This window comes from Salminus brasiliensis, chromosome 10, assembly GCF_030463535.1.
Source record: "Salminus brasiliensis chromosome 10, fSalBra1.hap2, whole genome shotgun sequence".
NCBI lineage: Eukaryota > Metazoa > Chordata > Actinopteri > Characiformes > Bryconidae > Salminus > Salminus brasiliensis.
In genome coordinates, this window is record NC_132887.1 from 33,270,086 (window position 1) to 33,295,378 (window position 25,293).

General features: G+C 35.9%; 1 protein-coding gene across 1 annotated transcript; it reads left to right on the top strand.

Moving 5' to 3' along the window:
• The first annotated feature begins 1,063 nt into the window (after positions 1 to 1,063).
• Positions 1,064 to 23,744, top strand: snx9a (sorting nexin 9a). The gene is given in 19 exon segments (XM_072689886.1): positions 1,064 to 1,269; positions 3,042 to 3,128; positions 4,059 to 4,133; positions 7,302 to 7,382; positions 8,960 to 9,035; positions 11,592 to 11,733; positions 14,479 to 14,566; positions 14,684 to 14,809; positions 14,898 to 15,015; positions 15,906 to 16,036; positions 17,490 to 17,593; positions 17,682 to 17,785; positions 18,149 to 18,226; positions 18,347 to 18,382; positions 18,385 to 18,419; positions 18,677 to 18,766; positions 18,931 to 19,045; positions 21,456 to 21,547; positions 22,011 to 23,744. Coding segments are annotated over 19 exon segments (1,638 nt in total). The 5' UTR covers positions 1,064 to 1,257; the 3' UTR covers positions 22,059 to 23,744.
• Positions 23,745 to 25,293: the final 1,549 nt, after the last annotated feature.

The window sequence follows — 25,293 nt, forward strand, 5'->3', positions numbered from 1 at the left end:
TCTGATTACTGACTAAAAATGAACTCAAAACCATGTTGTTGTTTTTTTTAGGGTGACAATGAGATTATTCAATATATTCAAAAATGTTAGCTCAAACTGAATGTTTAGTTTCACTTAGATTTGTACTTAAAAACTGGCTGTGCTGTGCTGAACAATGAAGATGGTCTGAGACACATTTGGTCTGGGAGAAGGGGACGGGTCTCTATAAAATAGTGAATGGAACCACCTAATCCTAATCCAAATATTGTAATGTCAGAGACCCTGTCAATAGATGTCTGATCTATCTGCATTGCCTAAAAAAGGACAAATTTGATATTAAAAAATGTATTCTTCCAAGACTTGTAATACTGTTGAAGCTATTACAATTTCAAACAGAGACAGACTTTTTTGTTCATGTATGTGTATCATATTACAAATTCTATTGTGACACTTGTGAATTAATATACCTACTCTTGTATTTATAATAATAATAATAATAATAATAATAATAATGAGACTTAACTATGAATGTTACAAAAAACATATATACTTGAACTATGTGTCTAATTTGAGATGCTATTCATCAGATGTAGTTAGTCTTTACAGGCAGTAGATGGTGCAGATAGATCGACTGAAGCTTTGAGCTGAGCTGGTCAGGCACTCCCTCTTGTGTTTACCTTTCCAGTCAGTAAAAAAATACTGGCGGTCCCATGATGGTACAGTAAGCCACACAATGTTTACTTGTGCGAGCTTAATTATTTCTCATAAATATATTATTGTATATTTATAGTTCGCGGATTAACATATCTATATGCCTACATTTCACCACAATAAGAACCCGCACTGTTCAGCTGAAGGCCTGTCTCACATTTGATTTTTTTTTTAACAAACATAGGTATATAACAAACGTCTGATTAACCGAATACACACTGAGACATTTACTTTGAACAAGACCGAGGCAAGACACTTTAAGGGAGACACCAGACAAAGTTGTCATGCGTTTCTTGGGCAGTGTGCTGTAAGTGTACCTTTTCCGGTCCTATGCACGCGAAATAAAGTGGGCGAGACATCTAGCTAGCTCCAATCAACCCGCAAATCGCAAGGATCAGAAAATTGGATATCATCGCCAGCATTTGTGTAGCTAATCGAATCCAGTTGCATACCGCTCACTTACTATAACAGTCGCAGCCATTACTCCAGGTTTAAAAAGCTTTCGCTGTTCTTGTGGAGAGAGAGATTCTGGTAGAATCACGTGTAGACTAAATAAATGCTTCAGCAATGGCAATCAAGGTAAGTGTGCATAAGCGTCCAAACAGTATAACAGTGCACACAAGCCTTGTTTCGTTGTCGACGAAACAACGGCACATCTAACCCTTTACCAGTAGACTAAGTGGACAGTATATGGGTCATATTGGCAAGCAAATGCTTAGGTGGTTTAGTAGTAAGATGTGTAGCACAAACTGTAATGCCTAGTAAATGTTGTACATGTAAGTGAAGGAACTAGTGCTAGCTAGTTTACAGTGCTGGCGTTCTTCACTCGGAGTTGTTATTAAATATGTAGCTAGGCTTTCCTAAGATAGTTCGAAAGGCTTTCGTGAACTAGGTCATGTTTCCATTAAAGCTGTCGGTGTTTAGGTAATGTTTAACAAAATGTTTAACAAAATGGGTAGGTCCACTTCACTTTATATGTACCCCACATTTCACAGTCCTTATATGTATATAATTCTCATGTTGTATCTCCAAAACGTATATTGTAACTCCAAAACGAGGAGTAAACATAACATTGTACTTGGTACGGACATTAAAATACAGTAAAATTGTGCATCCTGACGGGAACACAGTACAAAACATACAGTCCGACTAGAGGACTTTTAAAATGTAAAACTAACAGTCAGCATTTACATGTTTGCGGTTGAGATCAGGAGAAACCTGTTTGGTGTTTTGGTTATCATTTGGAGCCTTGTTTCTTGTTTCTCTTTAACTACAGAAGGAGTGTCATCTAGTGAGATTCTAGTTGTTCACAGTGGCATTAAATTGAAATGAAAAGCTTTAATACCTCAAATTATCAGGTTAGGTCAAGTAGATGACAAAGAAAAAGCACATTTAGTGTTCTAGGTATCTACACTCAATTTGAAGTAACATTTCAGAGTAAATGCTATGGAGAAAGTTCTAAAAGATAGCTGCAATCACTTATTTGTATATTTTGTTTTATTTCTGCTGTAAATTCCTTCTGTCCTTATGAGCCTGAAGGTTCTTAACCGTGGTCATTAGGTTAAGATAAAGTTGGTTTATGATGTCTTTCCAGTTTATTTCATAGAAACAGGAGCTGTTCCACTTTTGACAACAAGAAATAAGTTCTAACCTGGCCTGGATTATTAAAATTAATTCAATTAGAGTGCTACTGTTGTATCTAGTGTATACTGTTGTGTGTGTGTGTGTCTGTGCATATATGTTTGGATTGGGCCTCTTTAAGAAACAAAGAGATCTTTAAGAAATTTACCTTCTAAATTTATAAGAATAGAAAAGCATGACTTTGCCACCTTTATTTGCAAAAACAACTTCTCCGTATCTTTAGTTTTTTTTTTTTTTGTAGATTCTTTTTTTCCATCCTAAGAAATCGTGTTTTCATGTGACCGGACAGTCATCAAAGCATTTCACTGCTAATTGTTTTCCATTTATGACCACGAATGTGATAAATAAGCTCTGTAAAATTGCAAGATAGCAAAAATCAGTGTTGGAGCTCTTTGTGGACAGATGTTTCCTGGCTGTGTACCATAACTTTGAGGTGGTTTAGGTGAATGCAAATGAGTCAGCATTTGCTGCATATATCAGTGTTTTGTGCTAATCACTAGCCAGTTGTAATTAGAATTACAATTTGTTAGAATATGTTTAAGTTGGTGGTTTTCAATGTTCATGGATATTTTGCAGCTAGAAAATAAATTCAAAAATTAAACTAATTTAAATTACTTTAATCCACAATCACTACTCCTGATGTCCTTTGTGGTATGTTTCATTTGTTCTAACAGGTATTTTCTGTGTGTTATGTTTTATGATATGTTCAGGCTCAAGTATTATATGATTTCACTGCTGAGCCAGGAAACAATGAACTGAGCATTCTAGAGGGAGAAACACTCACTGTCATTAACCAGGTGATGTACTGTCTTACAAAGTCAAAATCTTCTGTGACCTATTTAAAGTAATGACTTCCCTACGCGTTACAGAGCCATTTTTCTCTGATTTGTCACCAGATCAGACTTGATGCATTTTCCAGTTGTAAATAAGAACTGTCTTCTGAATAAAATATTATACATTCTCTGACTCCTTGTACTTATAAACTTAAGTCCAGCAGTCATGGGCATCTGTCTAAAGACCTAAAAATAAATGCTTCCAAGACAGAGGAAGGCTATAAGATATAGACTTGGTGTTGTAGCTTGCAGTGCAGACTGTTTTTAAGGAAACTGCAGAGATTAAGATGAGATTTATAAGACCAAGAACATTCTTAGAGAGACCTGCACAGATGATAATTTAGTAAAAGATTAATCCTAATCAAATCCAATTGTAAGGTGTCTAGCGATTCCCACCCCTACTAGTAGTGGTCATGCCTGGGTGTGACAAGTGAAATGGAACCCAGTTGTCTCTTGAATTTTGTTAAAAGGTTGATTTAGAAGCTACAGAAGGGGCAAATTACATTTTCACATGGGTTTTGAAAAGATCTTCAATAAATAAAGTGATAATTTAAGCATTGTGTCTTGACTTGTGTTGTCTTTCTCTTATATTAAAACTAGTTGAATGATTGGAAACATTTAAATGTAAGAAATATGCAAAACTAGAAGAAATTTGGACAGGGCAAATACTTTTTCCGCAGCACTGCATATAATTTTTATGAATCTGCTTAATTCTGATGAATGATATCACTGACATAACTGTCACAATGTTATGCTTAATATGGATATTTATGGATATTTCCTTTAGTTTTTGATTATATAATGCTATTTAGCTTAGAATTACACTGAGTATTCCTTTTTTCCTATTCATATTATTCCTATTCCTAATATTGTACTTTTCATTTCATTGTGTAGAATGTAGGTGGAGGTTGGGTTGAAGCTCAGAACTCTATAGGACAAATAGGCTTGGTGCCTGAGGATTATGTACAGGTAAGAGGAATACCCACCATTGTTCCTATATGTAGCACTTTATATATTGCACATATTTTGAAAAGCCTTTCTTGAAATGTGCTATATACGTGAAGATATAACATGTAAAAGGAACATCCTGCTAAAAAGAGATACGCACAAAAGATATGCAAAAGAGATAAGCCCAGACTCCAGTTTGTAATATCCCACTGGCACATTCTTCTTAGGGTGAACACATTGAAACTTTGAGTGTTTAGTTGAATAGAGCCTTGTTTCTTGTTTCTCTTTAACTACAGAAGGAGTGTCATCTAGTGAGATTCTAGTTGTTCACAGTGGCATTAAATTGAAATGAAAAGCTTTAATACCTCAGATTATCAGGTTAGGTCAAGTAGATGACAAAGAAAAAGCACATTTAGTGTTCTAGGTATCTACACTCAATTTGAAGTAACATTTCAGAGTAAATGCTATGGAGAAAGTTCTAAAAGATAGCTGCAATCACTTATTTGTATATTTTGTTTTATTTCTGCTGTAAATTCCTTCTGTCCTTATGAGCCTGAAAGTTCTTAACCGTGGTCATTAGGTTAAGATAAAGTTGGGTTCCCCATGGTTTATGATGTCTTTCCAGTTTATTTCATAGAAACAGGAGCTGTTCCACTTTTGACAACAAGAAATAAGTTCTAACCTGGCCTGGATTATTAAAATTAATTCAATTAGAGTGCTACTGTTGTATCTAGTGTATACTGTTGTGTGTGTGTGTGTCTGTGCATATATGTTTGGATTGGGCCTCTTTAAGAAACAAAGAGATCTTTAAGAAATTTACCCACCTCTAAACCCACCTCTAAACATCTGCGTTCCCAGAGTTTCCATCTAAGCAGTAAGTGTTACACTTGTGTGTTTCACTTTTAAATAAAGCTTGAAGCCTCTCTGGCATACTTGCACCACTTGCTAAAGATTGTTCATATTTCTGTACAATTTCTGTAACAATTGTATGTAGCATAACCCTAATTAACTAAATAAACATTGGCATATTCTCTGTGAAAAAAAAAAACATCATTGGGTAGATGGTGTCAGAATGTCAGTGCAGTACATGATTAGGCTACAGCTCACAGACTATGCACAGCTATTTACACATAGACTATGCACAGCTATTTACAGCAAGTAAAATAAGTATTAAACATGTCACCAATTTTGTAAGTACATATACATTTCTAAAGGTGATATTGGCAAGATGTCTGTAACAACCCATTCAATGCTAAAAAATCACACATGCAAAAAAATAAAACCATGTCCATAAATTAAGTTATGTGTAGTAATGAGAAATGACACAGGGAAAAACATGCTTAATGAAATTCATTCATCTATACACAAGCCTTTGTTGGTGATGACCACTTCAAGACACTTCCTGTATAGAGAAGATGGTCGCATGCATTGCTCAGGTGTGATTTTGACCCATTCTTCCACACAAACACTCTTCAAATCCTAAAGGCCCAGTGGGCTCTTTCTATGCACTCTGAGCGTTAGCTCCTTTTTCAATTGGATTTAGGTCAGGTGGTAGGCTGGGCCATTCAGGTTTTTTTTCTTTGAAACCCATTGGGAGTTTCCTTGGCTGTGTGTTTGGGATAACCGTCTTGCTGAAATGTTCACCATTCTGGTAGATGGCAGTGGATTTTTATTAAGAAAGTCTTGGTACATTCATCCTTCTTTCAGTTATATGAAGCGTGCCAGTGCCATATGCTGAAAAACAGCCCCACACCATGATGTTCTTGCCTCCAAACTTCACAGTTGGTATGGTGTTTTTAGGGTGATGTAGTGCCCTTTGACCTCTAAACAGTTTTAGAGTTTTAGTCTTATCTTATTTTTCTCCCAGATTTCACAGGCTTGTCTAACATGCTTTTTCTTCAGCAATGGAGTCTTGCATGGTGAGGGTGCATACAGCCCATGGCGGTTAAGTGCATTTCTTATTGTTTTCTTTAAAACAATTGCATTTGCTGATTCTAGGTCTTTCTGTAGGTGGTCCACAGGTGGCCCTTGGCTCTTAGACAACTGATTCTTTTCTCTTCTTTGTCTGAAATCTTGCGTGGAGCACCTGATCGTGGCCGGTTTATACCTTCAGTAGTTTAGAATTTTTCTGAACCAATGCCATCAGTATGTTTTGCAACAATAAGGTTGCGGAGATCTTAAGAGAGCTCACTGTTTTTACCATTCTGAGATGTTTCTTGTGTGGCACCTTGGTAACGAGACACCTTTTAATAGGCCATCAGTTGAACCAGCTGATATTAATTTGCAATAAGTGGCAATAGGTTTTTAGTTGGTGCCTTGACCTTTCATGGCTTTTTGCACCTCTCTTTCTTCATATGTTCAATACTTTTTCCCTGTGTCATTTCTCACATAACTTAATTTATAGACGTCTATGGTTTGATTACTTTGCATGTGTGGATTGGATGGGTTGTTACCAACATCTGGTGCAAATTCCATGTCAATAGCACCTTTAGAAATAAATTTACTTGGTGACATTTTCTGGTGACATATTTGGTGACAATACTTACTTTAATCCCCTGTATAATAGCTATGTACAGCCTAATCATGTCCTGCACTGACATTCTTAGTCACCTGTGGAATAGCTGCTTCTCTGTTTTGTCCCTCATTTATTGCGCTAATTCATGAGCAGCACGCTCATTAAATTTGCACTCATTAAATTTGCACATTATACTTTATATGAATTGTATATTTGTGCTGCAAATGTACTACTCCACAAGTAGGCAAGTGTGTGTGTGTGTGTGTGTGTGTGTGTGTGTGTGTGTGTGTGTGTGTGTGTGTGTGTGGTGAACACCAAAACAATGGTTGGCTAGAATACCTGGCCGCTACAGTAAGGCACTTTTGCTGGAATCGTTGACGGGGGTAGCAAATCGAAGCATTTCAACATTTGGTCATTTGGTAATTTCTTCCATGAATTATTGTTGTAATTCTTAATCTGGCTACTTAATTGACAAAAACAAGATGTTTACTCATTTTACACTGTACAGCACTGACGTTTGTCAATTTGAGAAACCAGGAATCATGTTTTATTGTACATATCTGTAATTAAAATGCTGCATTAAAGGTAGCCATACTGGAATAAATTCCAGATGTGGCGCAGCAAGTCTTTGCAATAGTCTAGTGAACATGTAACTGTTCTCATTGATTTTGCAGATCGGTTCAAGTTCTGCAGCTTCTTCAGGTAAATGTTTTGATGCCTACAGTACCAGTTACCACAACACTGTGGCAACTCAGGTATATTAAGTTTCATTTACTATTAATTTTTATGTTATATTTAGTTTGACAGAATTTTCCGTCACATTAAACCTAGTGAATATACAGTTTGCTGTCTTTCACACTCAAAAAAAAATCTTTCTCACCACCAAGATTTAGCTGTCGGACCCAGTTCCCTAAATGAAATGTAAAGCAGTAGCATCTTAAATTAGAGTGCAGCCCAAAACAGCAACTATCAAAACTTCAGTTCCTCTTTTTGTGTGTCACCTTTTCCATTACTAGAAATCTCCATTAATCTAGTTTAGAATAAATATAACATGGTTAAGAAATTCTTGAGTTGAATGAAATTCTGTGAAGTCATTGGTCAGAGCTATCAGCATGAGTGACCCAAAAGACTGTGTGTTTTATATATTTTGCTTAAACAGTATAGACAACTAGGCAGATCGCACACCATTGGTAGCTATTTTAGTGATGCACAGATAATTACTACAACATAGTTTCAATAACAACAGAGGTTAGCAATTTCAGATGAACCAAGACTATAGCTTTTCTCTCTTAGCTTAAGGGGTAAATCAGTAGAGCTAGTCGCAACACATAAATATTGGACCAAAGATTGATAAGAAGCATAAATTGATCAAACTGTTACATTTCTAAATGTTACTTCTTACTGTTGCTTTCTACCTTTTTAGTTTTAAATATGTCTCTGATGTTTTTGTATTTAATGTGTGTGCATGGGTTTGTGGGATGTGTAGTGCTTTGAGTTTTCTGTTGACATTCTTGATCACTGATCATAAAAATGCCAAATGTCATGCAGTATCCCTAATGCTGTGGCTTTGCAGTAAAAAAAAAAACTTATGGCTGTGGAAAGAAATTGTGTGTTTCCAGACAATGTATTTGCAGGACATGTCCATCAGTGCTTCAGACAGGCAAAAGATGCATTCAAGAAGGCCATCAGCAATGGATGATTAATTGACTTAAAGGCCGATCCTCACTGGCAGTGCTCACAATAAACACTTGAGTGATTTTGTGTGTGAGATAAATTGGTATAAATGATTTTAAAGTTGGGGCAGGAAGGAAGCTAAATGCATTTGTGTAGCAGTGGATCAGTGCTTTAGCTCACTCAAGGTCAGATCTTTTAAAAAAAGACAGGCCATTAAGATTTAGACTGACAGCTGGGAAGAGATTCAAGAGCTTTAGACCTTTTACTTCCCCAGCACAGTCAGTCCAATTGTATGTGTGTAACTATCAGTGGGCATGCCAGAGAATTTTAGACTGTTTCCATTTGCTGTCTGTTGTTCACTATTCCAAGAGAAGCTGTTATTGACTTTTATAGAAATATGTGTGGTAATGGCTTTAAATAATTTTTTCTAATGTTTTAAGCAAAATTCCACTGACACAAATGTGTGTGTAAAAGCTTTATTGCATCCTCTTGATAGTTGTATGTTCAAAAAAGTGTAATAGTCTGAAGTTTTCAAATGCAATCCAATTACTACATTTTCTTTAACAAACATTTAAAATGTTTAAAGGATTTGTTGTGTCACAGAAACAGAATGTTTTGTCATTTATCGAAATAAATGTCTTCTTCCTTTTCTTTGCAGGAAATTAATGGCAGTGAAGCCTGGTCAGGTGACAATAATTGGGATGACACTCAACAGCAAGCACTAACCTTTCAAGGTAAAAGGACAATACAGATGGAAATGTATTGTTAACATTTTTAACAATACACTTTGTATTGTTAAGTGGTTCTTTTCCACAGGTGCTTAAATGGTTCTTCATATAGGTGGGAAAACCTTTTGGGAATGGTTCTATATAAATCCTTTTTAAAAAGAATAAAATCCTTTTTACTTAGAGTATACAATGGCCAGCGTGCCTCTTGTTCTTTACCTTCTGTACTTTAACATGTGATCTCCGTAACAGTTAAGCAAAATGTTAATAAGCTGATCCATATTAATGACTAACACTGAGCGGCTATACAGATTCTAAATGAGGTAAAATCCAGCAAACAATGCTTGAAGAAACATCAGGACAACAAAGGATAAGCAAATAATCTCAACATAGTATTACATGTAACAAAAACTTCCATCCACTGAAGCAAGCAAGGTAAAAAAAAAATAGTTCTTTACCCAAACTTTGTAGATGCTTTGAGTTGATGATTAATTATTTTAAATAATGACCACAGCAAAATATTTCTCTGCAGTCTTTATTTGTTTTGATTGACTAAGATGGTTTGCCAAGGTATTTCTGATATTGAACTGTGGTTCAACTGTCGTTCACTGTACTTACTTATATGCACAAATATAACCTTAAGAGTCACCTGAGTTTTTTCACCTGATCATCGTTTTTACCACAAAGGTTTGGCATGGGGAACATGTCACTGATGGAGGTAAGAATGCTTTAAAAATGCTAGTGCTGCCCACCTCGACAGGCTTGTGTGCTCACTGCCCCCTTGCATACGTGTGTTCAAAGGTCAAGATTCTATGTGTGCAATACAATTGATGATTGAGTGGTTCTTCCTTCCTTCTTCCATTTGAAAGCAAGACTGGGTGAAAATCCCCCACTCAAGAATTGAAAGAAAGGTCATCAGTTAGGTCTGGTACATAATAGTTGTGTGTACTCTGTAATACTGTGGTAACAGTGCTGTAAAATAGTGTTAAATGTAAATAGTATTACACAGCAACTACCTATCTAACTCTTACATCCTAGGTGGAACATACTCACACACACTACCAGGTACCTATTAGTATGTTCAATGTAATATAATGTAATGGAATCTTCCCTTGTCTTTGTGGTACACAGTGCATAACCTTATGGTGGCCATGACCACTATGTTTATCCTATTCACAAGGGGGACTTATCCTCCTCTGGTCAAAGCTATTTATGGATTATTGCTATAAAAAAAAAATCACTACCACCACATGAGATTGTTCTACTGCTCAGGTCTGAAAACTAATCATAATATAATATAACTGATATAATCATAGTAGAGATGGTAAGAGTAATGAGAGTGATTATAGTTAATGGTGGTAATAATGGTGGCAGATATTTTGAGTCCATGTGAATTTTTAACATAGTCAATAGACAGGTAGCAGTAATGTCTGACACGGGTGGCAGGGGAGCCTGGTGGTCAGTCTGGTGGGGGGTAGCTAGTCTGGCGCAGGGACAGGGGAGCTTCCAACAGGTCAGGCCGGATAAGTGGGCAGTCATTAACTCAGAGAAAGTTGTTTTTGTATAGACTGCATAGACTTTGGCATCAACTGTGTCAAAAGCCAGTTTTATTGATTCTTTTAATTTTAGCATTGTTGGAGACCCTTGTCATCTACTCTTAGGTTAAACTTGCTAGGATGGTCTAAACTTAGTTTCACTTATTATATTATTTAGTATATATTACTTAGTATATTATTTTAGGGACAGTGGCATGGCTGATTCCTAATTGTTCTGAGATTCATATATATCTACATCCTTCTTTCTGAAGACGTCAGAAAGCTCTTTGTATTTCACCATGGTGTGAAATTCCTTTCTTACTTTAGAATGACAGACATCAAATTGTTTGGAAATATTCAGTTTTTGTTTAATAAAAATGACCCAGTGGAATCCCAGTGGTTGTGTGTTCTTAATATTCTGAGGTTGTATTTACCTAATTTTAAGACTTTCTGAGGACCAGATTTTTTTTGTCCTGATATGTAAAACCATGGAATTTAAAGAGGGTGTATTTTTTTTTTTTACACAACTGTATTGTTTTATTCTCTCAGTATTGTAATGAAGAATGAATGTCTATATGTTAAAAAATAGTAAATATTGTAATATATTATATATTTGCTATATATTTCATATTTACTATTACTATAATATAAAATATTGTAAATATTTTTGACACATCTGTTGTGCCACATTATATGGTAGTGATTAGAACATGGTTAGAGAGTATTTTGGAGAAGCCTGTCTTGTTTAAACCTCAGACATTGTCTTTGGTTTGCTCTTTGTCGTTGAAGTGAGTGGTATCACCATGGCAAGTTTTTCCTTTTGCCATATAACTTAAGATCACCACCTAAAATTGTTAAAGTTACAATGGATTACAATGGATACAAATTAATTAGCCATGATAACTAAGCGTTGTGTAGATTTAGCCCACAGTTCAGAAAGAGTTAATGAAAGATGTTCTTGTTCTAGTTAATGAAAGATGCTGAGAAATAGAGGTCGTACTAATTGGTTGATTATTCCTGTGTCTGTCAGGTACCATAGATGATGATGAATGGGATGATGAGTCAGATGATGGCAAGTCAACTAGCGGCTACAGTTGGTCACAGAGTGAGGAGGGAGGAAGGACAGTGCAACGGAGTGCAGCCCATCACACCATGAAGATTTCTCTTAACAAGTAGGACATAAAAGTGCATCTTGGTTTACTTACTACGGTGTGTTTGGGACTGACTATAATGTTTGGGACAAAGAACCATTTCTTTATGCCCTTTTGCTCCACGGTGCTTAAAATCAAACCAGTCAGAAGTGAATAAGGTGCACATTCCAGACTTTAATTCAGGGGTGTGAGGTGGGGAAAAGATCAGGGCCCAATAATGCAATGGTTGATTCGTTAAAGCAGTTATGTTTAGTTCTTCTTAGATGCCTCTAATAAAGAAATCTTCAGCTTTACATGCTCCGTTGGATTTAAATCAGGTGAGGCAAGAACTCTTCATTATTTTTTTACTTTGAAGAACACTTGTGTTGCTTTAGCATTACGTTTGGAATCATTACCTTGCTGTACCTTCTGCAGATATTAGTCCCTGACAAATAAACACCCGTCTCCTGAAGGCTGTGTCTGATCTGACATTTGAGAATTTTTGGTTGAGATTTATGAGGATTCTTCTACCATAGCAGTAGAAGTTTTAAGTGGCCAAATGTCTTAATTGGCCAATAATTGCAGCAGTCTGCAATTATTGAGCTCACCAGTCTGTTTTTTCTTCTTACTAATATTCCACTAAGATTCTTTCCATAATCCTAAAATGTGTTCAATGCTTCAATTCTTGTTTTTCAGCCTCATAAGAGCTTTTTTCTTTAACTTTCATTGGCACAGATCTTGTCCTCAAGTTTAACAATGGCAACTACTCTAAAGGGGTTCATGTGTCAAATGTTGGACCGATCTAGTAAGCTCACGTAACTATGGTTGCTTAAGAAATCTTTTTTCTGTGTTATTGGATCACTGCAAAATGGTTTTATACAAGACTAGTCGATGAACACCATCAAAAAGACAAGATCAGCCTGTCAAGCTGAAGGCATTTATGGCCTTTGCAGCACTCTGTCTGTGCACTAGTGGTGTCTACAGTGCCCTAAAGCACCAAGTGTTTAAGTGGCATACATCTTAGCAAGGTGAACCCCTTTGAGCAGGCCCTAAATGTCATTCCTACGTCTTTCACATTGTTAATTTGTCATGTGCAGCTTCCATTCTTTGACATAAATCTAAAAGCACTTCATTAACTCTTTATGTCATCACTTAAGAAAATATAAAATTGGGTAAAGGATAATTTACTTGACACTGTATTAAAATCTTGGTTAAAAACAATGGCTCAAGTCCAGCATGATACAAATGCATAAATGATGAAATGTCATAGGAAAAATTGGAAGCTCTCTGCCCCTATAAAATAAAATTGACCTAAATAGTTGTAACGGTCAATTTAATTTCTAATCAAAAAAGCATTAGAGTATTTTTCAGCATCAGGAACAAGTACAAAAAATAGCCAGGTACAAAACTATTTGGACCGATGTACATATTTGCACCACTACAGTGGATTTGAAATGTAGCAATCAAAATGTGACTGAAGTGTAGACTTCAGCAAATTGCAGACATTTGTACACAATGCCATTTTCACAGGCTTACACACACAAGATGTTGGATGATTCATTAATACGGTAACTTAAGTAATTCGGCTAAAGAATTGGTTAATAATGAAAAACATATTTTGTTTTAGAAAGGCTAACTCAGAGTCCTGACCTTAAAAAGGGACTCTTACTGCAGCTACAGGGAATATTTAGTGGAGGTGGTTCCTCTAAAGGGGACCTATAGGTTATTAGATTCAAGGGTTTACTTTCTAGCCTTCACTGTGGATATTTACTCAATATGCTCAATAAAATAACTGTAAACAGTACGACTGTTTGAATGTTAAGAGTTTAGTTAGATTGTGTATGTCTATAATTGTGACTTAGAAAATTATCAGATCAAATTATAGTATTAATGCAGAAATACAGGCAATTCCAAAGGGTTCACATATATATATATATATATATATATATATATATATATATATATATATTTTTTTTTTTTTTTTTTTTTTTTTTTTTTTTTTTTTTTTTTTTTTTTTTTTGCAACTGATGTTACTAAACCATGTTGACACAGTTACGACATGCAATTCCTGCATGTCATGCTAAGAACCTGTTGTACCACATCCCAAAGGTGTTCTATTGGATTCATATCGGGTGACTGGAAAAGCCACTAATGATAACTGAACTCATTTTCAATTAACCAGTTTGAAAGAATTAGCAGATTGTGGCGGTGAAGGGTTGCACATGGTCAGCAAAAGTATCCCAATAAACGGTGGCATTTAAGTAATAAGTGATTGGTATTACCAGGCCCAAAGAGAAGAAAACATATTCCATCGCACCACATCAACCAGCCTGGATTGTTTGCACAAGGCAGGTTGAGATGGATTCCTGCTGTTGGTGCCAAATTCTGACATTAGCATCGGTGTGCATCAATTGAAATTGAGGCTGCCTCAAGGTTTAACTAGCTGTGGATTTTGAGATGCTTTTATGCTCAGCATTGTTATCTGATGTAATGTAGCCTTACGGTCAGCTTAAACCAGTCTGGCCATTCTGAGAGGGTATTTCTTATTAACAAGGTGTTTCCATTCGTAACAGTGCTGCTCACTGGATTTTTTTTCTTACAGCATCAATCTGCACCAGTAAACTGTAGCGATGAGAACTCCAGGAGACCCACAGTTCTAGAAATACACTGCTGCCACAAAAATAGTTAATTAGAAAGTTGCATGAATAAATATATGTACAGGTCTTGCTAATAAAGTTTGTGGCAACTATGTACATAATACATAATTTGTTTGTAATTTCTTTGTAGATTTCCAGGCTTTTCTAAGACCCCAAATCCTGAGGTGTATCTGTTAACAAAACATATGCCTAAAGAAAATGACAGCTTGCCAATATATGTAAGCCGTCGTCTTCTTCTTCTTGTTTTTGTTGTTGTTGTTATTATTATTATTATTATTATTATTATTATTATTAATTACAATTTTTAATAATTGCTTTGAAACTTATTTTGATAGATGGGCGAGGTGGGTGCTGTTTGGCTATATCCACAAACTCAGCTAGACTGTGTAGTCGCTGATCCGAAGAAAGGAACAAAAATGTATGGCCTGAAGAGCTACATTGAATACCAGATCACACCTAATGTAAGTTTACCATATATTTGTTGTCTGGGTTTCCTGATCTTTCTTGGTTTAGGCTACTTGTTGTATTAATATAAATGCTGTTTTTCAGAGTACAAACAAACCTGTCAACCACAGATACAAACACTTTGATTGGCTATACGAGAGGCTGATGGAAAAGTTTGGTTGTGCTATCCCCATCCCATGTCTCCCAGATAAACAAGTCACAGGTCAGTGAATGCAAAAGCATGATATTACATTATGATTGCATACATGCTGTTTAGAATGCATTTGATAAACAATTAATTTTAAACCCAGGTCATTATAAAAGTACATTTTAGCATGTGTTTTAACATGTATTTAACACATTTAACATGTGTTTTTCTATCTAAATTGACTCTGAATAAGTTTGAATTAGGTCTGGATGCCTTACAATGATTAATGGACCAATGAATTCAAATGTGTATCCAAACATTTTACAAGAAAGTGTAAGGGCAGCTGTCCACATCCTTAAGCTCAAGAATGATTCATAAAGACGGTGACCTAAGTAAATCAGCTAAAGAATAACTAATTATTTTAATTTAATAACTAACAATATATTTTGTTTTAGAAAGGCTGAGTCCTGAGTCCTGACCTTGTGGAGGTGGTTCTTCTAAATGGGACCTACAAGTTATTAAATTCAAGGGTTTACTTTCTAGCCTGCACTGGATATTTACTCAATATGCTCATTAAAATAACTGTAAACAATACAATTGCTTGAGTGTTATTAGTTTAGTTAGTAGTTTGTGTATGTCTATAATGGTGACTTTAATTGTAAATTTGACTTAAGAAGTTTTAATTACTTTGGGCGATCATTAACTATTTGAATGCAGTTTGGTAATTGTTATCTGCATATAAAAAATGTCATATAATTGTATTTATGTAATTAGTAATAAGTAATACATAAGTAATTATGTACCTTTTAATGACAATCAAAGTAACCTCTGATTTTAAGAAGCTCAAACATCTTAGTGAAACTCAAACATGTTTTACATATCTGCATAAAAATGGTTAGATATCGCTCAGTATTTAAGGCTATTTTAACTTTCTTTTTTTCTCTCTCTCTCACGCTCTCCCATAGGTCGGTTTGAAGATGAGTTTATTAGAATGCGAATGGAGCGTCTACAGGGCTGGATGTCTCGTATGTGCAGACACCCTGTAGTCTCAAACAGTGACGTTTTCCAATTGTTCCTCACTTGCACAGATGAGAAGGTAGGTAAACCTCTTTAAAATGGTTTGATAAAAAAAATCTCATTTCAATTCAATATATTTATAAAGTGCTTTTTACAACAGACATTGTCACAAAGCATCTTTACAGAGACTCAAAAGAGGGAGGGGAGACCTCCTCTGGTCACCACCAAATAGCTCACCAGATAACCTAACAGTAGTAGAATAACTGGTCAGATAAAAATAAAAATACAATGGTTAATGTGTAGGCAAGACCTGAGTTTTGAAGATGTGAGTGGATACACACACATCAACATTGTGGACAACATTGTTGGTACCCCTTGGTTAATGAAAGAAAAACCCACAATGGTCACAGAAATAACTTAAATCTGACAAAAGTAATAGTAAATAAAAATGCTATGAAAATTAACCAGTGAAAGTCAGACATTGCTTTACAACCATGCTTCAACAGAATTATTTAAAAAAATAAACTCATGAAACAGGCCTGGAAAGAAACGATGGTACCCTTAACTTAATATTTTGTTGCACAACCTTTTGAGGCAATCACTGCAATCAAATGATTCCTGTAACTGTCAATGAGACTTCTGCACCTCTCAGCAGGTATTTTGGCCCACTCCTCATGAGCAAACTGCTCCAGTTGTCTCAGGTTTGAAGGGTGCCTTTTCCAGACGGCATGTTTTAGCTCCTTCCAAAGATGCTCAATAGGATTTAGGTCAGAGCTCATAGAAGGCCACTTTAGAATAGTCCAATGTTTTCCTCTTAGCCATTCTTGGGTGTTTTTAGCTGTGTGTTTTGGGTCATTATCCTGTTGCAAGACCTGTGACCTGCGACTGAGACCAAGCTTTATGAAACTGGGCAGTACTGGGTAGCAGAATGCTACAAAATGCAAACTTTCAAGAAGACTTGGACTCCCTTTCCTCTCCACAAGTTCTGTGAACTTAACAGTTCTCCAACCTAAACATTGCAAACCAGTGAATAAACAGTCATGTTAGACAGTCTAGAAGCAAGAAAGAATAGGTGAACCCCCCACCATCTTACAAGAATGGAATGACACTTGGCATCTGGCTAAACTGAGCTCTAATACTTGCCAAAGCAGTTGTAACTAAGTGCTGACCATACAAAGTGTACATTTTCCTTTGAGATTGTTTTAAAACGTTGAATGATGTAAATAAAAGTAATTTTTAATTAACATATTAACATATTTAACATGCACATTTTGGAAATCCGATCATCTTTTACTAACTAGCTTATTTACTAAACTTATTTACAATGACATGAATTTTTATCATTTGCATTCCACTGTATCTTTATAAGACATAAATGGGGCACCATATTAGTGTAATCATGTACTGTAATTACAGTATCAAATTAGGAAACTATTTTACATTTTTTTTATATAATGATGAGTAGTATTCATCAGTGACCAATATGATATAAATATTTTCAATTCTATTTTTAATTTCTTTGTCTTCATTAGGACTGGAAAGTAGGCAAACGTAAAGCAGAGAAAGATGAAAGAGTTGGAGTGATGGTCTTCTCGACAGTGGATCCTGATATCCGAGAACTAGATCCTACAGAAGTGTGAGGAGATGTTTTATACTTTTACACACATGCCTATCATAGACTTGAGACTTTAACTGAATGAGGTTCCTTTCTCGGTTGTGTGTAGAGAGCAAAAATGTGAAACATTCAGCCACTTCACCAGGTCCATGGATGATGGGGTTAAAGACCTTCTTTCTGTTGGCCATCTTCACTGGAAGAGATGTACAGGATGTGAGTTTATTGGAGAATGTACATTGTCAGATATACATTAGATATGTATTGTCAGGGTCAATTCCACACTGTTCATGCATACTGCATTTAGTTATGTCTCATCTGTGGATTTGAGTAGTGTGTTTTTTTGTTGTTTGAGTAGTCTTTTAAGGGCAACCTTTGCATAGGACCATCTAACAACAGGAAATGTTTAGTTTCTCCAAAAATAATTGTCACTGTTCTTATAAGACTTATAAGTCTTAGGTCTGCTAGCAACACTGACGAACAGTAACAATTATTTTTATTATTGCTTATAGTACAACAAATTCTTAGTGTTAGAGTAAATTATACAAACTATACTTACCTTCTGTGTTTCTTCTAAAGCATTACAGAAAGAGTACCAACGGATAGGAACGGCATTTCAAAACCTGTCCTCAGTTTTCAACACCAGTGGATACCAGGGTAAGAATCCCAAGCAACTCACTTTATGAACATGTTATATTTCCAAGGTGCCAGTAAGAATGAAATGTATTCTTCTTCTTCTTCTTTGTCATCCTCTCTTGCGTCGTCTCTGTCTTCTAGGGGAAGCGACTCTTGCAGAAGCACTAACAGCAACAGGGAGTATGAGGAAATAGCAGAGGTAGTTGCTGGACAGGTACTGACCTTCCGAGTTCTTGTTTTAAAGGCAGCTAGTGATGATATTTCTCCCTTTGCCCTGAAATAATTTGTTTATGTTTTAGGATGTGCACTTCTTAATTTTGTCTTTGCTAGTAACTTTTGTATAAAAGGATTGTTTCCTTGACGACAATCCTTAGTTAACCATGACCAGGTTACTATATTTAGTCTGACCTTGTGATTGAAGCCCAGTGGTTTAAATTGTTATTGTTTTTTTTTTTGTGCTTTTTTTATCAGCCAAAAAAAGACCTGCACTTCCTGATGGAAACAAACAATGAATACAAAGGACTTCTTGGCTGCTTTCCTGACCTGATAGGAGTCCACAGGGTAGGGCCACATTTAACATGGAGAAAAATATATTTCTAGTTTTAAAATATTTGTGTTAAGAGTCCATTTAAGAGGTGAGCAAATACTGTAATAGTCTTTTTTAATTAATGCATGGTTAGAGGTCTGAGATTATCTAAAAGATGAAGACGCTTGTTTGTTTTCAGGCTGCTATTGAGAAAGTTAAAGAGGTGGACCGCCTTATGGCCATGAGTAAGATTGGACCCCAAGACAAGCACACTATGGCAAAAAATCTAAGTACAATGTCCTATGCATTGCAAGGTCGGTCAACCAGTTGTTTTCTTTTTCTTTTTCTTTAATCATCACAATAGAAAACTGAAGAATGAGCTACAGAGTTATGTTACAAAGTTTTTTGCATCTTCTCGTTCCATTCATATATATATATATATATATATATATATATATATATATATATATATATATATATATATATATATATTACAGTGGTATGCAAAAGTTTAGGCACCCCTGATCATTTTGATGATTTTTCCTTTATAAATCATTGGCTTTTCGGATCAGCAATTTCAGTTGAATATATCATATAGCAGACGAACACAGTGATATTTGAGAAATGAAGTTTATAGGATTTACAGAAAGTGTGCAATAATTATTTAAACAATATTAGGCAGGTGCATAAATTTGGACACCCTTGTCATTTTATTGATTTGAATACCTTTTAACACTATTTATTGAAACACAAAATTTGTTTTGTAAGCTCATTGACCCTTGACCTACATACATAGGTGAATTCAATTATGAGAAGGAGGTTCCTCTTTGCATCTTCTCTAAAGAGTGGCAACCTGGGAGCCTCAAAACAACTCACAAATGACCTGAAAACAAAGATTGTTTAACATCATGGTTTGGGGGAAGGATACAAAAAGCTATCTGAGATTTCAGCTGTCAGTTTCCACTGTGAGGAACATAGTGAGGAAATGGAAGACCACAGGCACAGTTCTAATTAAGGCCTAAAGTGGCAGGCCAAGAAAAATATCAGATAGGCAGAGGTGAAGGATGGTGAGAACAGACCAGCTCCAAAGACCTACAACATCATTTTGCTGCAGATGGTGTCACTGTGCATCGTTCAACTATTCAGCGCACTTTGCACAAGGAGAGGCTGTATGGGAGAGTAATGCAGAAGAAGCCACATGCGCACATGCGCTCATTTGGACAAGCCAGCTTCATTTTGGAATAAGGTGCTGCAGACCGATGAAACAAAAATTAAGTTATTTGGACACAACATGCATGACGAGAAAAAGAACACAGCATTCCAAGACACTTGCACACTTGCTACCCACAGTAAAATTTGGTGTCGGTTCTATCATGCTGTGGGGCTGTGTGGCCAGTGCAGGTACTGGTAATCTTGTTAAAGTTAAGGGTCACATGGATTATAATTTATTTCAGCAGATTCTTGAGAACAATGTTCAAGAATCAGCGACAAAGTTGAAGTTGCGTCGGGGCTGGACAAGACAACAACCCTAACACTGCTCAACATCTAATAAGGGATTCATGCAGAGGAACAAGTACAGTTCTGGAATGGCCATCTCAGTCCCCAGACCTTAATATAATTGAAAATCTGTGGTGTGATTTAAAGCGGGCTGTCCATGCTCAGAAACCATCAAACCTGACTGAAATGGAGACTGGAAAGAAGAATGGTCCAAAATACCTTCAACCAGAATCTATAATCTCATTGGAAGCTATATTTCTGCAAAACGAGGATCTACTAAATATTGATATTATTTTTCTGTTGGGGTGCCCAAATTTATACACTTGCCTAATTTTTCTGTAAATCCTATAAACTTAATTTCACTTCTCAAATATCACTGTGTTCGTCTGCTATATGATATATTTAACTGATCCAAACAAAGGAAAATCATCAAAATTATCAGGGGTGCCCAAACTTTTTCATACCACTGTATATTGGATTGGATTTTTAATGTTGATACCAATAACTGTAAACAGCACATTGTCTCTCAGAAGTGAAGCCACCACAGGTCTAGCACCTCTACTGGCTGGTTGCAATATGACGGTAGCTCTGCCTAACCCCTATATGTTTCAGTGACAAAACTCACTTTCTATCTCATCCATTACATCGCCCATTTTCCATCTAATTTTTCTCCTCTAAATGACCATGTTCAGTGTCTAATTCCTGCAGTTAGTTTGATTCCAACAGATAGTCAGATGAAAGAAGAAAAAAAGAAACAATTATGAAGATATTTTTGTTGATGACATTGAATTCACAGCCTTAGTAAAAAACTATGTAGTGTCTATAACAACATCGCAACCTGCCCAAAGTTCAAAAGGAAGACATTTTTTATTTTGTTTCAGTGAGTTTTTTTATTTTTATTTTGTTGCACATTTAATTTTATTGATTATTAATGTTTTGTATTGTGTTTGAAATGTCAAACTACAATCAGGAAGAATATTGCCCTGCGTCTTTTTGCGTTTTGTTTTGTTTTTTATTGTAATAATAGCCAGACTGTATGTTATCCATTTATCCCAAATGTATTTTGCTTATGCTATAACTTTGGAAAGTAGAAGATAGAGAAACAGTTTTAATTTAGAAACTAGATATGCATATTCTAACATGGAATGGTATGTGGCTGTGGCTGTGTGCCTCTTATGGGGCTGAGAATGTAACCTTAGCTTCCTCTTTTGCCATTTGTATCTTTAGCGGAGATGAACCACTTCCATAGCAACCGTATCTATGACTACAACAGAGTCATGCAACTCTATTTGCAAGAGCAGGTGCAATTCTACGAGACTGTAAGTAACCATGCACTAGCATTTTTCCATAATAAATATATATATGTATATATTCACAGTGACATGCAAACTTTTGGGCACCCCTGGTCAAACTTTCGGTTGCTGTGAATACTTAAGTGAGTAAAAGATGAACTGATGAATCTCCAAAAGGCATAAAGTAAGAGTAATGTAAATTTTAAACTCCTTTAAGCAGCTACCATGCACATAAAAAATTAACCAATTAACTGCACCATCTAAACAAGTCTTATGCATTTTTGAAAACATGTCCTATTTTTTTTTTTTAGTACTTCGTACTAGTGCTACTACCACTAGCATTAACTTATATTTAAAATAATTATTAATCTACATAATATTGTACAGTATTATTGTTGTTATAATCATTATAAATTATAAATGTATATATAGTTAGATAACTTGCACTGCCAGTCATTGTATACTGTATATATTTTCTTTGTCTGATTAGATTGCAGGAAAGCTAAAGCATGCTCTCAGTCAGTACACAACCTTGTGAGACCAGTCCCACCACCACCTCATCCAGCTACCAGCAACGACAAAACTAATAAGAGGAGCTCACTTTACTTTTAGCTGTGAAATATGCTACAACTCATATATGGTCTTATAATTGAATTAAGTGTTTAAATATATATAGCGAAACATTGTGTGCACAGATAAAAGGGCTTTAATTGATTGGGTTAAACCGTAGAACCTGACAGGTTTAATGCTATGGTAAACATTAAAGGAGCTATAAACCATTTCAGTTGAGTACACTTTTTATAAAAGTGTTTACAGTTTGCTAGCTCTCCAGTCTGTTTAGCACTGAAAAGAGTCTGGTGTTTGTACTCTGCCCTGGCTCTGTAAAGTAGAGCCACAGTGGCCCGAGTTGAGCGAAACAACACTAGACATTGACCAACAGGGAACATCTGTGCTCATGCACAGGACAGGGAAGTTTGGCCTTTATCTGGCCCTTGCTTACTATGTGTGAACTTGGTGCATTGTCTAAGAGAGCTGGACAAGAAACAGCCAAAGAGCAAAAGATCTGACGGACAAAAGTTGAACAAAATGTTCTTAGATCAGGCAACATTGGTTAGGTTTTGGAAAGACCTTTGAACATTTAAAGACATGAAGAGAAATGAGGATGTTGCTCTATACATCCTTAATAGATGGGTAACATTGACTTATTGTTGCTGTTTTACAGAAATAGGTCAGTATTGTTTTGTTTGTGAAAGCAATTGTAGCAACAGTTTGCTAATGCTAACCTAGCTAAAGCTAATTACTTGCCGTGACATTGCTCAACGTTACGTTGCTCAATTGCAACGTTCTATCATGTTATTTGATCATACAACATTGGCAAAGGATTTTAAGGTCACAAAGATCTGAAAAGATAGCACATTGGGATTATTTCAATTCATGCATAATTCAAAATGCTATGATATCTAACATTAGTTGGAAAAGACTGGTAGGTGGTATGCTACCGAAGAGGTTCAGGCTGCTAGGCGGTGTGCTATCACCAAGGTAGCAATATTCGATGAGGGCGATAGCTGGTGTACTATAACCAAGGTATGTAGCTAACCTTCCTTGCTGGCTTAGCTGATGCAAACGGTCCTCTTGTCGACTCTTTTTATATAAACAATATAATATAACAATATATATTTTAGATATCATTTGTACTCCTTTGTGTGATGCTGTGTTTGCTGTCTTTTGGTCTGCAAGCTCAGTGTTGTTACCTTGTTAATGCACATGCATGAATTGGGTGTCAAACGACTGTTTGATGTCAAATATCAAACAGTCGTTTTCCAGAATCGTTTAGATTAGACTTGGTCAGCAGCAAACTGATTCCTATTAAATAAGCATTCCAAAAAATTTTAATGAATATACTTGTTTCCAAATGTTCAGTGTTGGAAATCTGACATGTCAGTTGATTCAGATGGACATCCAGTACTCTTTCCTGTTTCATCTTTAGATTTATGTCTAGAGTGCTGCACTGATCTTAAGCCTTAAACTGTGTGACCAAACCATGAGTGTCTACACTTTCTTGTCTGTTTTCTCTCCAGTAACAATTAATGTTATTTTAATTATATATGTTCACTATTTTATTAACTTTTCTACTTCATTTGTACTAGTATATTATGTCAAATTACAAATGTTTCTAAGTAGTTCTTCCATAACCCTGTGTTAAATAAAGTCATATTTATATGTGGACATGAGTCCCTGTGAATGGAAATGCAAATGGACACAAATAAGGCATTGGTAAGCATTATAACATGGTAAATGTTCAAAGTCTGACGACTGCCAGAATTTTCAATGGTGTCAACAATGGTGAAGAAGAAAATGCTGTATGCTGTATATAGTATACAGTCTGGGATGTGTTTGGGGTCTATTGTGTCAAACCATCTTTCAGTTAGTCCGTATTTTCATTCTGTATCTAAAAGATTTTTTTCCTTACTAAAAAGACATTGACAAGCCTGTTCTAAACTCTTGCAAAGTCCTTTTCCGCAACTATGTGACAGGAAGCATTTCGAGCGGTCATAGTGAGAAGGGTGTCGGGACAAACTGACTTCAGCATGTGACCGTGTGTGTGGGGGGGGGTTGTGGGGTTAATACCAGTCTGAGCCTGAATCTGTTTTTTCTTTTAAAATATCTGCATTTTAGAATTTTTCTTTTTTACAGTAAAAAGGTGCAAGTATTTGTCACTGTACAGTGTGGACTGTACAGCGAAATGTGTCCTCCGCATTTAACCCATCTGGTAGTGAACACACACTCACACACACACATGTGTTAGGGGCAGTGAGTACACACACACACCCAGAGCGGTGGGCAGCCAACTCCAGCGCCCGGGGAGCAGAGAGGGTAAAGGGCCTTATGTTCCACAGTCGATTTTTGAACTTGTCTTGGTGAGCTCAACACAAATGTAAAAAAAACAATGCAAGATCTCTCTCTGCCAGCCAAAATTCTCAGCAACTCATACAGGTGCACGGTCGAGATAGTCTGCTTTGGAAACTGCAATGCTCAGAACAGGAAGGCCATCCAGCTGGTGATCAAAACTGCACAATATCAGGAGTAGCACCCCCCTCACTATTCACATTACTTGCTGCTGTCATACATTTGTTTGCCATAAAGTGCACATTTTATGACTATGCTATTTGCACAACACTGCACATGTAACTTTTACTGCTATTCTCTTTGCACAATGCTCTTTGCTTAGTAAACAGCAATATTTACTAAGCTACCTAAGTATATGAACCTCTTTATATGTCTATAGTTTACTTAAACTATTATTTATACTATTGTTTAGTTTAAATGTGTATAGTCATTAATTTTTGTATTTGCATTCACAAAACTCTTGAATCTTGTATCTAGTTATAGAACAGAAGTACTTTATTGATTGGATATTGAAATATATCCCCTTATCAGCAATAACTGCATCCAAACATTACAGTGCTATTGCAGTCATTTTGGCAACTGCTTTAACTGCTCTAGCTTAGTAACAGGTTTAGGTTGGGACTTTGACTAGGCCCTTATGAGGATCACAAAGAGCGCTGGCATGATTATAGCCAACTCCTCTTCCAACCATTTCCTTCAGGTAGAAAACTATCAAAACCAGCAAAACAAGACTTTAGAATTTTATTTTCCTGTGAACAATGTGTGCCTGTCTGGTCAGTTCATTATGTAACATGTCATATATGTGTGCACTTTTTGTTTGTGTAACATATGTGTATATGTTAAAAAAAAATATATGTTAAAAAAAA